General features: G+C 38.3%; 3 protein-coding genes across 3 annotated transcripts in view; 2 read left to right on the top strand and 1 right to left on the bottom strand.

Annotated features, from left to right (window-relative positions):
- The first annotated feature begins 590 nt into the window (after positions 1–590).
- On the top strand, positions 591–2,703 carry pomk (protein O-mannose kinase). Its single transcript, XM_057341508.1, has 3 exons — positions 591–895; positions 1,218–1,507; positions 1,594–2,703. The coding sequence occupies exons 2-3, from the start codon at positions 1,232–1,234 to the stop codon at positions 2,359–2,361; spliced, it is 1,044 nt and encodes a 347-aa protein (XP_057197491.1). The 5' UTR covers positions 591–895; positions 1,218–1,231; the 3' UTR covers positions 2,362–2,703.
- Positions 2,704–2,971: 268 nt separating this feature from the next.
- On the top strand, positions 2,972–8,971 carry wdr32 (WD repeat domain 32). Its single transcript, XM_057341507.1, has 7 exons — positions 2,972–3,702; positions 4,906–5,019; positions 5,215–5,412; positions 5,501–5,703; positions 6,247–6,321; positions 6,805–6,950; positions 7,564–8,971. Exons 1-7 carry the CDS (start codon positions 3,290–3,292, stop codon positions 7,933–7,935), a joined length of 1,521 nt encoding a protein of 506 aa, XP_057197490.1. The 5' UTR covers positions 2,972–3,289; the 3' UTR covers positions 7,936–8,971.
- A 293-nt stretch (positions 8,972–9,264) lies between these two features.
- The window catches only part of cpxm1a (carboxypeptidase X (M14 family), member 1a), a 7,731-nt gene continuing 3,028 nt past the window's right edge, over positions 9,265–13,967 (bottom strand). Inside the window, exons 8-13 of the mRNA XM_057341506.1 lie at positions 13,268–13,464; positions 12,994–13,173; positions 11,426–11,720; positions 10,713–10,852; positions 10,525–10,627; positions 9,265–10,420 (exon numbers count right to left, since the gene is read on the bottom strand). Of these exons, the coding sequence (XP_057197489.1) occupies positions 10,110–10,420; positions 10,525–10,627; positions 10,713–10,852; positions 11,426–11,720; positions 12,994–13,173; positions 13,268–13,464 (1,226 nt within the window). The 3' untranslated portion in view covers positions 9,265–10,109. The remainder of the gene's footprint in view (positions 10,421–10,524; positions 10,628–10,712; positions 10,853–11,425; positions 11,721–12,993; positions 13,174–13,267; positions 13,465–13,967) is intronic.

Below are 13,967 nucleotides of genomic sequence, written 5' to 3'. Positions count from 1 at the left end.
CTCGTGACACGAGGGTGTCAATTTGACACCAAATGCTTTAATATTTAATCAACGTTATCCATGGAAACAGTGAAAACACACGCTTCTGTGGCACGTTAGTTCTCTTATGAATAAAAGATAACTCTTTTTGGTTAAGGAACACATTGTGTGTAACTAATAACGTAAACACCTAATGTGTCAAACTGGTTTCTTTAAAATGATCCAAAGATCCACGTAGCAATAAATGTCCAAAATGTCATCAGTGAAGCAGATCGAGCATAAAAGTACTGATACTTTCAAAATATTGAATAAAGGGATTTTAAAAATAGTTGTTTAAAACATGTTTATTATTTACATAGTATTTCAACTAGCCTATGTTAGCAAAAGCATATAAATATTTTCGGCATCTTAATAATTATGAAAGTGATTATATGCAGAGCTTCTGATGACGTCATTCGCTCAGCGCTCCTTACCGAAAGCGGAAGACAGAGAGTCAGAGAAAAAAACATCTTTTTCTGACACTACAGTATGAGATGATTATTTGAAGTATTTTGATTTACATTTTAGACAAAAATGTTAAGAAGGGTAGGCTAGATCAAACACACTGTTATAGGCTAGGTCATACCCACTGTATCCTCTGAAGTTCAAGCCAAGTAGGCCTACATCAAGTACCCCGGTCTAGGCTGCTAGGTTATTCACTGACAAGACACTAGATGGCGATATGTGTTCCGGGCACAGTAAACTGCTCTTGGACACTTCGTAGAGCGAGACGATCCGGAAAAATAACATTGTACGATGGGATTTGGCAGCGTGGATTGAAATACTAAATGCTAAAATGTGTAGTTTCAAAACCGTATAAACAGAAGCAAATTGCGTCCGCTGCTGGGGAAAAACACGTTTATTCTTATGCAAACAGGTGTGTTGAAACCATCGAATTATTTATGACACTAGATTTGATTGAGCCGATATAAGTTAACAGTTTTTGTTTTCTTTATTTTAAATAAGTTGCCAGTTCATTTAGATTTACTTACATTTAGACTAAAGGTAAGACACGCGTTAACACCTAAATGAGCTAAGATGTCAATCTTAAAAACTTTTTTTAATGTGAAAAATATTTATAAACGTTTTGTACAGTAAAAAGTTATTAAAACGCCCAATCATTTATTTTTTATGCTTATACATTTTACTAGTATTTAAATATTGACTAGTTAAATATGTTTTCTTGTTTTGATCAACAGGTTAAGATGTCAGTATGGGTGGCACTTCTAACTATGGCACACGTGGGGCAAGGAGTGGACTTCCTGTAGTTGCGCTTTGCCTGGCAGCTCTCCTCTGTGCCAATCTACTGCTGTATTTCTACTTAGATGCCCTGTATGAGGACACCAGTCTTCCCTCAGCACACATGAGGTGTCCACCTCGCCACTTTAAAATCGGAACTATGACCACGTGTACCCCTTGGCTGAAGTGTCCAGAAATTCGTGCTGAGGTCCGTCGAGTTAAGCTCATTGGACAGGGAGCTGTAAAAAACGTGAGAAGATGTATTTTGCTTAAGTTCTTTTGTTGTTAAACCTACTGTCTTTAGAGACTTACACGATGCTTAATTGTGTTTTCCAGGTCTATTTGTCAGAATGGCGAGGGCAGAAGGTTGCTCTCTCGGTCTTGTCGTCTCAGCACTATAAAGATGATTTCCTCCATGGTGTGTCAATGCTGCGTTCCTTGCAGAGCGTCCATGTTGTAACGCTTGTAGGAGCATGTGAGGAAGAAGGTATGTTTGTTACAGAATACCATCCTTTTGGATCAGCACTGACCCTCGACGTCACCCTTGCCGAAGACCGATATCGCTGGCGAAACTCATGGCATACACGGCTACAGCTGGCAATAGACTACGTTGCCTTCCTGGCGTACCTGCACGCCAGTCCGGTGGGCATCCGTGTGATGTGTGACTCCAATGACCTACACAAAACTCTCAGCCAGTTTCTTTTTGCATCTGACATGCGTCTGTTGGCCAACGACCTTGATGCACTTCCTGAGGTAGTAAGGGCACATCGAGGGGTGAAGTGTGGCCACCATGAGATAACGGGAGACTTTGTTGCTCCTGAGCAGTTGTGGCCCCACGGGGAGGATGTTCCGTTTTCAGATGGACTCATGCCTGACTATGATGAAAAGACAGACATCTGGAAGATTCCAGATGTGACACGTTTTTTATTGGGGAATGTCCTAGAAAGTGATGTCATCCATTTTCATTTGTTTCAGATCCACACAGAGTGCAAGAGAAAAGATCCCAAGTTGCGGCCCACTGCGCTTGAGGTCCTCAGTGTTTATCGCTCTGTCTATGACAGCATGCTAGAGATTCAATCTCAGAGAGTTCGAGATATGTTATAAGCGAATTAATGGCGCCTTATGATCATTAGGTCTGAGAGAGTGGTACTTCTTTAAAGATGGGGTTTGTCATTTCACGTTGACATTATGTGGGACTGAGAAGTATCGACACGTAAATTTGTTATTGATAGATAGAAATGACATAAAACATGACGAGCTGCAGCATATCAGGGTTTCTGATAGTCCAGCTCCAAATTTATTCTTAAGAACTTTTATAAGGTACTGATGCAATGGTTGAATCTGTTGAGTTAGTGTTCTTCATTTAATTTTAGGAATATATCAATAGATCATTCTTAACACTACAATTGCTCTTTCTATATATTGGACTTTAATAAAAAAGTGTTGTCAGTGATACAAACCTACTATATCTGACTCTAAATAATTTTGATAATTTTATTGATATGATGTGCTACTTGTAGAAAATGTGTTTTTTGGCGGGGTCAATGAAGATTGAAAAATTATATTTTTTTTATTGGCTTTCTGCATATATGCATTGGAAATGTATTAGTCTAAAAACTACTGGTGTAACATCTCAAATTTAAAAGTGTTAATATCACAAGCTATATTACCCTTTTACTTTTTTACCGGAAGCAATGGACAATTTTTTTTATTTATTCTAGAACTTTATTCACGTGTTATTTAGTAGCTTCTAAACGCTATAGCTCCGTGCTTTAATACAGTTGAGTTTTAACCACGGCGGTTTTAACATATGCAGGAACCGGAAATACGTAGTTTGTTGTACACTCACACATCCGCAGCAGTCTTGTGTTTGTATTAATGGATGTTTAAGCGGTATCTGGAAGCGTTGCGAGACGGCCTGGCGTGCAGGTCCAGTGCCTGTCCCCATACAGCAGGAGAAGGGTGAGTTAGGAGAGCAGATCTCCTCAAATCTGGCATTCAAAACGGAGCCGCTAACAACACTCGAACAACAATGAGCTCGGGACAGCCGAGCGACAATGAAGACCCCGAGGAGCCGCGCGCCGCCCGTGTCGACGAGCTGGACGACGATCTGCGGCACGGGGAGGAAGACACCGATGATGACAAGGGGTCAACGAGACCATCATCTCCGCAAGCGGGCCAGGAGAGTGCCTTTGTGCAGGGCAGCTCGAGGCTCGAGTTAGCCGGAGATGACGGGACGGGGTCCAGGGTCTCTAGCATGTACGACTCTCTGTTCTCGTGGATTTGCAGGAGGACGGTCCGTAGGGGGCCGTTCGTGGACCCTGCGCGGGATCAGTTTCGGACCATGACACGGCTTTATTCGTCCATGAGCCCGGCTACTGATTCGATGAACCTCAGTACACAGACTCACGGAGCTGTCTTTAACCTGGAGTACTCACCGGACGGGTACGTGAAAAAATACGGCACGCGCGCCGAGTTGTCATTTGCCAGACGAGCTGAATGCAAAGGGCACATTAGTATACTAAAGTTTGAGATTTTGTGTTATTTAAACGACGTTTATCTCTGTGTAATGTAAAATAGGACCCTGATTAAGCTTCAAATGGGTTTTAGAGTTTTTTAGTTTGTTTTGATGTAAATAAACATTCTTGACATTTCTTATATTCAGACTGGCACTCTGCTGCCCTGGTGCTTACCTGTCACGTGACCTAATATTCCTGTATTGTTCCTAACTAATAATATAGTTTTTTTTGTAAAAGCTCTGTTTTTTAGTTTAATTTTTTAACACTGGGTGATAACAATAGATTGGGGTCAGCTATTCTTCTGTATCCAAAATGTACGCAAAATACTAAATTAATTTATATCTGGCATTTTAAAGTACTAAAAATTGTACATTTTAACAAATAAAGCCACACAAAAAATTAAGAGACCACTCCAAATTTTCTTTTTAGATCATCATTTCTAGATGTATTGTGGTCATTTCAGTCCGGTGTCTGTTGAATTTCAGCAAAATCAAACCCCAGGAGTGACACAAAGTCATCCAACAGCAATGTGAAAGACTGACAGCATGACAAGACACATGAAAACTGTGCTAAAAATCCAGATTATTACACAAAAAAATAATTTTTCGAACTTCTAAATACATGTACAAAAAGTACTGTTGTATTGCTTAAAAGTGAATATGAACTTATTTTCTTTGCAGTTTTTAGAGGTCTGATAATACAAAGCATATTTTCTGTTATTTTGATCTGTTTCTCCAGTCTTCGTTTTCTGCAAATAAATGCAAATAAAAACAATATTTTTATTTGAAATTTGGTAAAAATATTGTTAGTAGTTCACAGAATGAAACAAAAACTATCATTTTACCCAAGCACATACCTATAAATAGTACATTTTAAAATCAGAAAAACTGTCTCTGAAACAGTCTCTTATTTTTTTCTGTGGCTGTATGTTAAAGAGTAGATAAAGACTTCTCTATTTAGACCAAGCACAAAAAAGAGTCATTCAAGCAATCGTGTAGTCTTTTTATACAATAAATCTAAGAGACACAAGACAAAGTTTAAAGCTTGTATTGTTTTTTAAAGGCATTTTTGAGTTATTTTTATCATCCAGTGCTCAGAAAACTCAATAAATTACTGAATATCTTTTTAGGTCGGTTTTGACGGTTGCTTGTGAACAGACAGAGGTGCTGTTGTTTGACCCCGTTTCCTCCAGACATATTAAAACACTGGTGGAGGCTCATGAGGACTGTGTAAACAACATAAGGTACATATTCACAAACATAATTCATGCCTTGTCTGAGTTACAAGCCTTAATTACATGTGCAAAAATAATTGTATGTTTCAATAACAATTCCATATGAAACTTCACAGCATTCCATGCTAAACTTTTGCATGTACTACTGTAGCCCATATGTTTCTCTGTGATGTCTGCGTGAGGTTGATCTTGTGTAATATTTAGGTTTCTTGACAACCGTCTGTTTGCGACCTGCTCTGATGACACTACTATTGCATTGTGGGATTTGCGGAAACTCAACACGAAGGTGTGCTCCTTGCACGGCCACGCCAGCTGGGTCAAGAACATAGAGTATGACACAAACACTCGCCTGCTGGTCACATCTGGATTTGATGGAAATGTCATTACCTGGGATACCAACAGGTATGTGTTTGCGGTATGGTAGGGTGTATGTATTATGGCTGATGTGAGTTTGCACATGACTCGATCATTCTGCTGTCTGTGCGTTAAGGTTTACAGAAGACGGCTGCCCACACAAAAAGTTTTTTCACACACGCTATTTAATGCGTATGCGTCTGACTCCAGACTGCAGTAAGATGTTGATCTCCACCTCCTCTGGTTACCTGCTCATCTTACATGATCTTGACCTGACCCAGAGCCTTGAGGTCGGTAGCTACCGCATCTTACGGGCCCGCAGAGCTCCGCTCAGCACAGGTATTTGCATGTTATGAAGCATAAACACATGACATATTTGATACGTGGGAACTATAATAAAATGTGAAAACTAGGGAAGCGGTGGTATGGGAAGCATTTATGCAGGATCTGATATTGATATTTGCTCGGATAGATTTGGGAGGAAGTCGTAATATAAGAATGTGCTTTTTATGTATTAAATTGGAATGGAACATAAAATGACATGTTAAATAATAATAATCTTATGGTAAATTCATACAAAAAATGTATGTTACTTACAACAGTTACATTTAGAGTATTCTTGTTTGCTACTTTAAGTTCAAAATAGCAATTTAAAAAGCATTTTGTGTTTAATATTATTATTATTGATATATATATTTATATATACAGTTGTGGACAATATGTAAATATGTATTATGTGAAATAGCTTGTTCGTGGCAGTACTACATTAAAAACAAACCTTCATTTTGAGAATTCTTAACCTTTAAACATTTTCCAAATTTTGCAAGATGTATAAAAGTTTATGAGCACATTTGTATATTGAGAATCTCTTCTTTCTCTCAGAAGGTTCATCGGCAGGTCCCAGGTCAGGGGGTTCTCGTCATACTATTGACAGCAAAGCCCATCCGCATAGAGAGGGTAAAGCTTAAATAGAATGATTTTACATATAATATAATAAAAAAGTAAAATTACAGCTATAGTGCTATTATTTTAAAAAAGTGCCAGTGCTAATTTTATTCTTAAAGGGATAGTTCACCTAAAAATAACAATTCAGCTGTCAATTATTCACCCTCATGTCTTTCAAAACCTGTATATGACTCTTTTTTTCTGTGGAACACTGAAGAAGATATATTGAGAAATGTCTATGTGGTTTTGTGTCCATAATAAAAGTCAATGGGGACTGGTGGTGTTGGGTAACCAACATTCTTCTGAATATCTTTTGTGTTCTGCATAAAAAGAAAGTCATACACGTTTGAAATAGACTGAATAAATGGCGAAAGATTTTCATTTTTGGGTGAACTTTTCCTTTAACCTTCACTAATTCAGTTTTTAGTCAATTTTACCCATCAGTGATTTTTAAGGTCACTATTATGGTTCTCATTGTGTTCACATTTTGTCCAGGTTTGTCACCCAGAAACAGTCTGGAGGTTTTAACCCCAGAGATCCCAGGTGAGAGGGACAGAGGAAATTGCATCACCTCCTTACAGCTGCATCCTAAGGGCTGGGCCACACTTCTCCGTTGCTCCAGCAACATGGATGATCAAGAGGTCAGTAACTTACCTAAACAACCGTTCAAAAGTACAGTGTAGTATACTTTCCTTTACAGTGCGTGCTTAATAATTAGGTACATTGATTTTTTTATTTAAAAAAATTCCAGGCACATTTTACCAATTCTTAACCACATCAGTCTAAATAATTACAATGATTCGTGTACTGTATATAATCTGTGATATATAATAGTTAGCAAAGGCTTGAAGTAAAAAACGCTTTATATTTAGGTGTGCAGAATTATTAGGTACTATTTATTCTACAGGTATAATGAGTCAGAAAAGTCAAAAATATTTAATGCCCATTATAAGAATGCAATACTAGAAATTGCAACATTGAGGCGTAACCAATGGGGTAGCAAAAGGTAAGTGGCAATTCTGGAAAATGGTGGCACTGGAGACTTAAGGGTTTCTCATGGTTTCACAACCTTATTCTTCATATTAATTCTTCATTCTTTTGCTGTTAAACTGTACCTGTTTACAGTTTTACAGTAACTGTGCCTGGAAAAAAATATGACCAGAAAATCAATGTACCTAATAATTATGCACGTACTGTATAGACAACAGAATTGTGGAAAACCTTTTTTGCTAAAAAAACACTTCCCTTCTCCAGTGGACGTGTGTGTATGAGTTTCAGGAGGGTGCACCACCTCGACCCCCATCGTCTCCTCGCTGCTCTCTGCGTCTCACACACTACATCGAGGAGGCAAACGTTGGCCGTGGCTACATTAAGGAGCTATGCTTCAGCCCCGATGGACGACTCATTTGCTCGCCATACGGTTACGGTGTGCGCCTGCTGTCGTTCGACGAGCACTGTGGCGAGCTGGTGGACTGCATGCCCGTGCGGACGGCTCTGCTGCGGGAGGTCCGTTCCATCTACTCTCACAGCGACGTGGTGCTCACAACAAAGTTCTCGCCCACTCATTGTCAGCTAGCGTCGGGCTGCCTCAGCGGACGTGTATCCCTGTACCAACCACACTTTTAACCACAAACAGATTAACGAATTTACATGAATTGCTGAACTATATCTTTGTACCTGCTACAAATGGCAGAGGCATTTGACTGGTCAGACAAATGTTGATGGCAGGTAATGGGAGAAAGAAATGATTGTGATTTCTTGGGTCATAGCATTGTGTATACATGTGTATGACCTTGTGCAAGCGAGTTTGTTGTTCTTAGATGTAGTTGTCATTTACGCTATAAACTGTGTGCGCAGTAATGAGAGATGATGGTATGAGTCTTCACTCAGAGCGATGGAGGTTGAGTGTGGTCGGTCACAAATGTGAACGTTGGAGAATTGTGAGATTTTTTTCATGTTTGCTCATTCATTCAGTAATGCAGTAACAGCTTTAGCCATTTACATGTAAGTCTTACTTTATCTGTAAGCAGTTCAAACTGGTCATGTTGTACCTGGTGGCAGTTTTTGCGTTTTGCCAAACATTTTAGTCTTTGCCATGTTTTTTTCTGGAAGTATGTGGCTTTACTTTTCTTTTTTTATACGTTTGGTAGTCTGCTTGTTCTTAACACTAACTTAAGTCTGATTTCTAGATTGTCAAATGCAGTATGTACTGTGTACGTGTGTGTTAGGATGAACACATTTACTACTGACTGGTTGGTCTGAATGATCTAGAGAATTTTGTTAGTTTTTGTTCATACATATGGACTCAACAGGGACAATCAGTGGTCGCGGATGAATCCCATGATGTGATGCTCCTAACACATCGCTGAAGAGTTGTGAACTCTGGACATGAGGACAGTGCGAGGTAGCAGTTGGATGCAGGTTTAACTGACGGATGAGTGTTTTATATTTTGAATTTAGCATTCTCAGAATCGGGAGGAGGGACAAATCTGGATGTCCACCTTTTTTGGGACTAAAATCAGTGGTTCCTTCATGAGTTTTTATAATGGAGTGACCATCCTTTAACCATGATTGTTACACAGTATGAATCACTCTCTTTATGTTAACATTACTAAGGATGCAGTGGTACAGATATATTAAATAAAGATTTTTTTTAACAAGTTCTGTTTGACACGGGGAAGAAAAATGGTGTAAACAAAAGGTGTTTGGGACACTTTATGGTGCTTAAGTACACTGAATAAGCATCGGCATGTCTCACTCTCCAGCAGATCAGCTGTTTAAAAGCTGTCCAAAGAGGGCCTGTGTGCTTCAAAAAGTAAAGAAATCGCATGGATTCATAAATATTTCTTATTCAGGTTATATCTAAATTTGTGCAAGTTTTTTCAAAATCTTAAAACCTATTAGGTCTAAATTAGATATTTGTGATAAAAGAACAGAATATGTAGATCTGAAAGGTGTTTTTTAAAAATATTTTATTAGCTTTTTTATATCAATAACATAATCTGAGGGTAGAATACCAGCTACAACCTCAGTTTTTGTTTCAAAATGAGACATTCTTAGAAATCTGTAGTGGTAAAAGAAACAGTCACATGTTTAGCATCAGAACATTCAATGTGCTCAAGTTAGACCACATTAAAAAGTGAAAAACTAGCTTAAATCCATAATCATGCTGTTGATGTTGACCTATACTACCGGTCAAAAGTTTTACAACACTTGAGTGAAATGTTTCTCATTATCTTAAAAAGGTTTTGATCTGAGGGGATGTGTTTAAATGTCTGAAATCCGTTTCTTGGACAAGAATATAATTGTGCAAACATCTTTTTCATTACAAACTAAAATTTTATTTAATAAAAATGTCTTTGAAATTGAAGACTTTGAATAATGAAGAGCAGCCAATAAAAGCACAGAATTAGTGGGAATTCCTTCAATATTGTTTAAAAAACATTTCAGGTTGAGACTTTAAGGAGCTGCTTGATAAAATGCAATGAAACATTTTCTGGAAATTCTAGGCAAAATATGACTACACTGAAGATGCTAAAATATACCAAGTTGGATTTTTTTGTTTACATTTTTAAGTCGTAACATAATTCTCATAGTTCCCTTTGTTATTTCACAGATGTGATAAGCTACTATTTTCTAAAATGTGGGAAAATAAGCGAGTAAGTGTTCTAAAACTTTTGACCGGTCGTGTATTTTATTTCCATTATACATAAAAGTGGAGTGTGTAGTAGTGAGTTACGTAACAGTTCAGAATCTCAGTGTCTCTCAACCTGTGACAGACCGGCTCAATATCTACGAGTTCATTTCCGTTTGACTTTGTTAAGACGCTGCTGTTGCTCTCGCCGGCGGTTAAGAATCTTGGTGCTGGCGCGGAGTTCACGCATTCGCATGGCACGGATCCGTACCTGATTGTCCCTTGGGATTTTCTTGCCTTTAGCTAGAATCTGTTTGAGAAGATCTTGTGATGTCTTAGTAAGGGTGAAGTCACAGATGGTTGGCCGAGGCTCTGACCCAACAGAGCATTGACGGATGCGGGGGAAGTAACCTTCTGCCCACACAGTTACCTTATATTCACCTGGATTCAGCAAACGCCAGTAATCACCACCTACAGCTACACGCACACGAGCGAAAGGAAAAGATGACATATTGTATTACAAAGCTGATAAAACAATCAGGGCTGTCAATTAGTTCATTTTATAAAAATATAACACATACCAGATCTTATGTCATGGTCCAGGCCTTCAACTTTAACGACAGCATTTGCAATTCCAGCTTTAGTGTCCTTGTCCCTGATGACACCCTTTATGCCTCTGTGCACCTGTAAAGAGAGTGGAGAGAGAAAAGAACATGTGGTTCAGCAGTAGCTAGGTGTTTCACATATGATGCGGGGAAAGTAAACACACCTGCTCCATGTACAGAAGGAGAGACTCTTTGTTGTTCTCCCACTCAACAGGGAGCTCACTGGCATGAGGAAACTTATCACACGACAGCTCCACGGTTATTTCAAAGCAGTTAGTGTGGAGGTAACTGAAGTCATTCATACCTAGAAAGTCAGATGAAAAACAAAATGAAGGATTAAGGAAAAAGGCTGTTAAACGATTAATCACATCCAGAGTAAAATGTTGTGTTTGCATGATATATGTCCGTGTACTGTGCATGTTTGTTTTGTATGTATAAACACATACACATACATGTATATATTTAAGTAAAATATAAAAATCAATAAATGTTTTTATATCATTTAAATTTTATGTAAGTATAAATACGTACATGCAAATATTTCTTAATACATTACGTATGTGTTTATAAATACAAAATAATTATGCACAGTACACATTATGTATTCTGGATGTGATTAATTGTGGTTAATGGTTAACAGCCCTATCAGTAATACTTTAAAATCAGTCTATAAAGCACTTCTTTATGAGGAACGTGGATAAACAAATATCGAAATTAATTTAAAGCGGAAAAAACATTGTAAAATTTTTTTGGAAAGAAAATAAAACATAAATGAGTAAATGAAGACATGGTTTTTATTTTTGTAAATGCAAATTATAGGCAAACGTCGAGCTCATCCATTCGTCCTGTAAGGTGTATGTGTTGGCTGTGGACTCACTTCCTGGAACCGTGTGCCAATCAGCTCCATTGATGATGTTGTTGTGCTGCTGAAAGTCTTCATAGTGACAGATTCTCCGATCTGGGTTTGCCATCGCTAGATTGGTGGATGCATAGACAGCAGCCAACCAGCGAAAGAAATCGTTGTCTGCGGTGGGCGTGTCCTGGCGAGGGATCCAATCGCGCGTGCAGTCGAACGGGTAAGTGACCACCAGCTCTCCTCCGTGCAGATTAGCACTCAGAACAAATGGATTGTCTTGCATCCAACTGATTACAGCACGCGTCTCTGGAGCAATCTAGACATGAGCACATGTGCATTTATATTTAATCTAATATAAGCAGACAAGCAGTATATATGCCATATACAACTCAAATATATAGATACAACTGGAATCTTAGAAGGATATGGTTTAGGCTTAAATTGGAGTTTAAAGGAACAGTTCACCCAAAAATGACAATTCTATCATAATTTACTAACCATTGAGTTGTTCCAAATCTGTATACATTTCATTGTTCTGATGACCAAACAGATTTCATCCCCCATTGACTGCCATAGTAGGAAAAATAAATACTATGGGAGTCAATGGGGTGACTGACATTCTTCCAAACATCTTCCGTTGTGTTTAACATAACAAAAATAAATTTATACAGGTTTGGTACAATCTGAGGGTGGGTAAATGATGACAGAATTTTCATTTTTGGGTAAACTATCCCTTTAAGACTATCACACTATAGTATATTTTATTGAGCGTTTTGTAGTAATGATTTGACTAATGCTGGCAATCTTGTGTAAAGATCTTGGGTATAAGGCATGCTGAAACATGCTTTGGTCCACCAGCTCATTGATTGTGGTTTTGGAGTGAGTTGAATGAAACCAGAGCCACTTTTTGCCATTTTTAGCTAAATAAAATTCCTTACACTGATTCAAGTCTCCTGGCCCACCCCCAAACAAACTTGAAACTCCACCTAATAATGATCCTAAAACTCATAGTAGATCTTTTAGTTCTATCAAACATGTCTCCATATTTAAGCTTGCAGAGGAGATGGTTCATTTTTATGGATGAAGTGCAAATGTATGCCTTTGCCTGCGAGATTGTGTGTAAGTAATGTGTGGACTGTTCCTTCAACCGAGTGTGTTTTATTTTCTTCTGGAGGCCCCGGCACAGGGAGCCTCAGCTGAGAGGAAGTTCCCACATTCCATGCAAATGTGCAGTGTGTCCTCATCATATAAGAGTCTAAAAGTCCAATAAGTGTGACTTTTTAGTCCTTGTTTTATTGTGTCACAATGAAACAAAAAGTCTGTGGGTAAACTCTCAAAATATCTCTAACTTTTTTGGCCAGCTACCATGGAGGTCTTATCTAAAAATGAAATAGTTGTTTTCAAAAAGCTCAACTGGTAAAGCATGGGGCTAACATCTCCAATGTTACGAACTCCGTTTCAATGCACTTACTGGATAAAGCATCTACCAGATCAATCAATAACTTTAAACAACTGTGTTTTATAAGTAAACATTGCATTATAAAATAACAAAAAGGCTACAATAGAGCATATTTTACAGGTGTACGTACTAAAGCTTCAGTTGAGGTGTAGTACTCGGGCATTGGGATGTAATGGTTGCTCACTCTCCTCTTGTCTGTGGCCAGCTCCTGAGCGTCCCACATGATGTTGTTGAGGTCGGGAAAGTTATGGTTCATGTCGATGCCCTCAAAGCTGAAGCGTCCGAGAGCCCAACCAGAAAGTTCAGATCCCTGATGACAAACAGATGCCGAATTCGAATTACTTTCTTCTTTTAACACATCAAACCTGTTATACAGCCTTATGTTCGATCATTTTGCTTCACACCTTCTCATAGGCCATTTCATATCCATCTGGATTCATTGATGGAAGCAGATGGATGCGTGTGTCCTTCACAAGCTGTACGACACGCTGATTGCCTCGCTTATACTCGCTGCATATAAACTGCATGAGGTTTAGCAGGAGCTCACGGCCCAAGACTTCATTTCCATGCATCCCAGCGACATAGCGGAACTCTGGCTCACCTAAAGATTGGAAAGCAGACAAACTTTAGTATTATTAGTACTATAAATAAATTGTTTTTAACCTTACTATAGTAGATACTACAATGTACAGTATTTACTACAGTTGATCAATTTACCACAGAATACTATAGTATCTATACTAGTATACCATAGCATACTATAACATACTATAATATACTACAATTTACTTTAGTGAAACACTACACTATAGTGTTTTTTAATGTGGACCCTGACAGTGTAGCTTTGGAAAGTCCAAAACAGCATCTGATCAAAACTGGAATGTTTATTCTGGCCCAACAAATGATAAAAAGCAGATGTGTCAACAACATCAGAATCAGAATCAGAATCAGAAGAGCTTTATTGCCAAGTGTGCTTGCACACACAAGGAATTTTCTTTGGTGTTGGAAGCTTCTAGTACAGACATTCAACACAATGACAATACAATATAATACGATTTACAGTCTAAAACATTCTAAATTGTGCATATATAAAATAAAGACTAT

This window comes from Triplophysa rosa, linkage group LG9, assembly GCF_024868665.1.
Source record: "Triplophysa rosa linkage group LG9, Trosa_1v2, whole genome shotgun sequence".
Taxonomy (NCBI): domain Eukaryota; kingdom Metazoa; phylum Chordata; class Actinopteri; order Cypriniformes; family Nemacheilidae; genus Triplophysa; species Triplophysa rosa.
Note: the sequence above shows the minus strand (reverse complement) of the source record. Positions and strands in the feature narration are given on the sequence as shown.

Excerpts from the sequence above, each read along its gene's own strand:
- wdr32 (XM_057341507.1), top strand. The coding sequence starts at position 3,290 with ATGAGCTCGGGACAGCCGAGCGACAATGAAGACCCCGAGGAGCCGCGC. Across the intron at positions 5,413-5,500 it reads ATTACCTGGGATACCAACAG|GTTTACAGAAGACGGCTGCC; the intron begins GTATGTGTTTGC and ends CTGTGCGTTAAG. Across the intron at positions 6,951-7,563 it reads GCAACATGGATGATCAAGAG|TGGACGTGTGTGTATGAGTT; the intron begins GTCAGTAACTTA and ends TCCCTTCTCCAG.
- pomk (XM_057341508.1), top strand. The coding sequence starts at position 1,232 with ATGGGTGGCACTTCTAACTATGGCACACGTGGGGCAAGGAGTGGACTT. Across the intron at positions 1,508-1,593 it reads GACAGGGAGCTGTAAAAAAC|GTCTATTTGTCAGAATGGCG; the intron begins GTGAGAAGATGT and ends TGTGTTTTCCAG.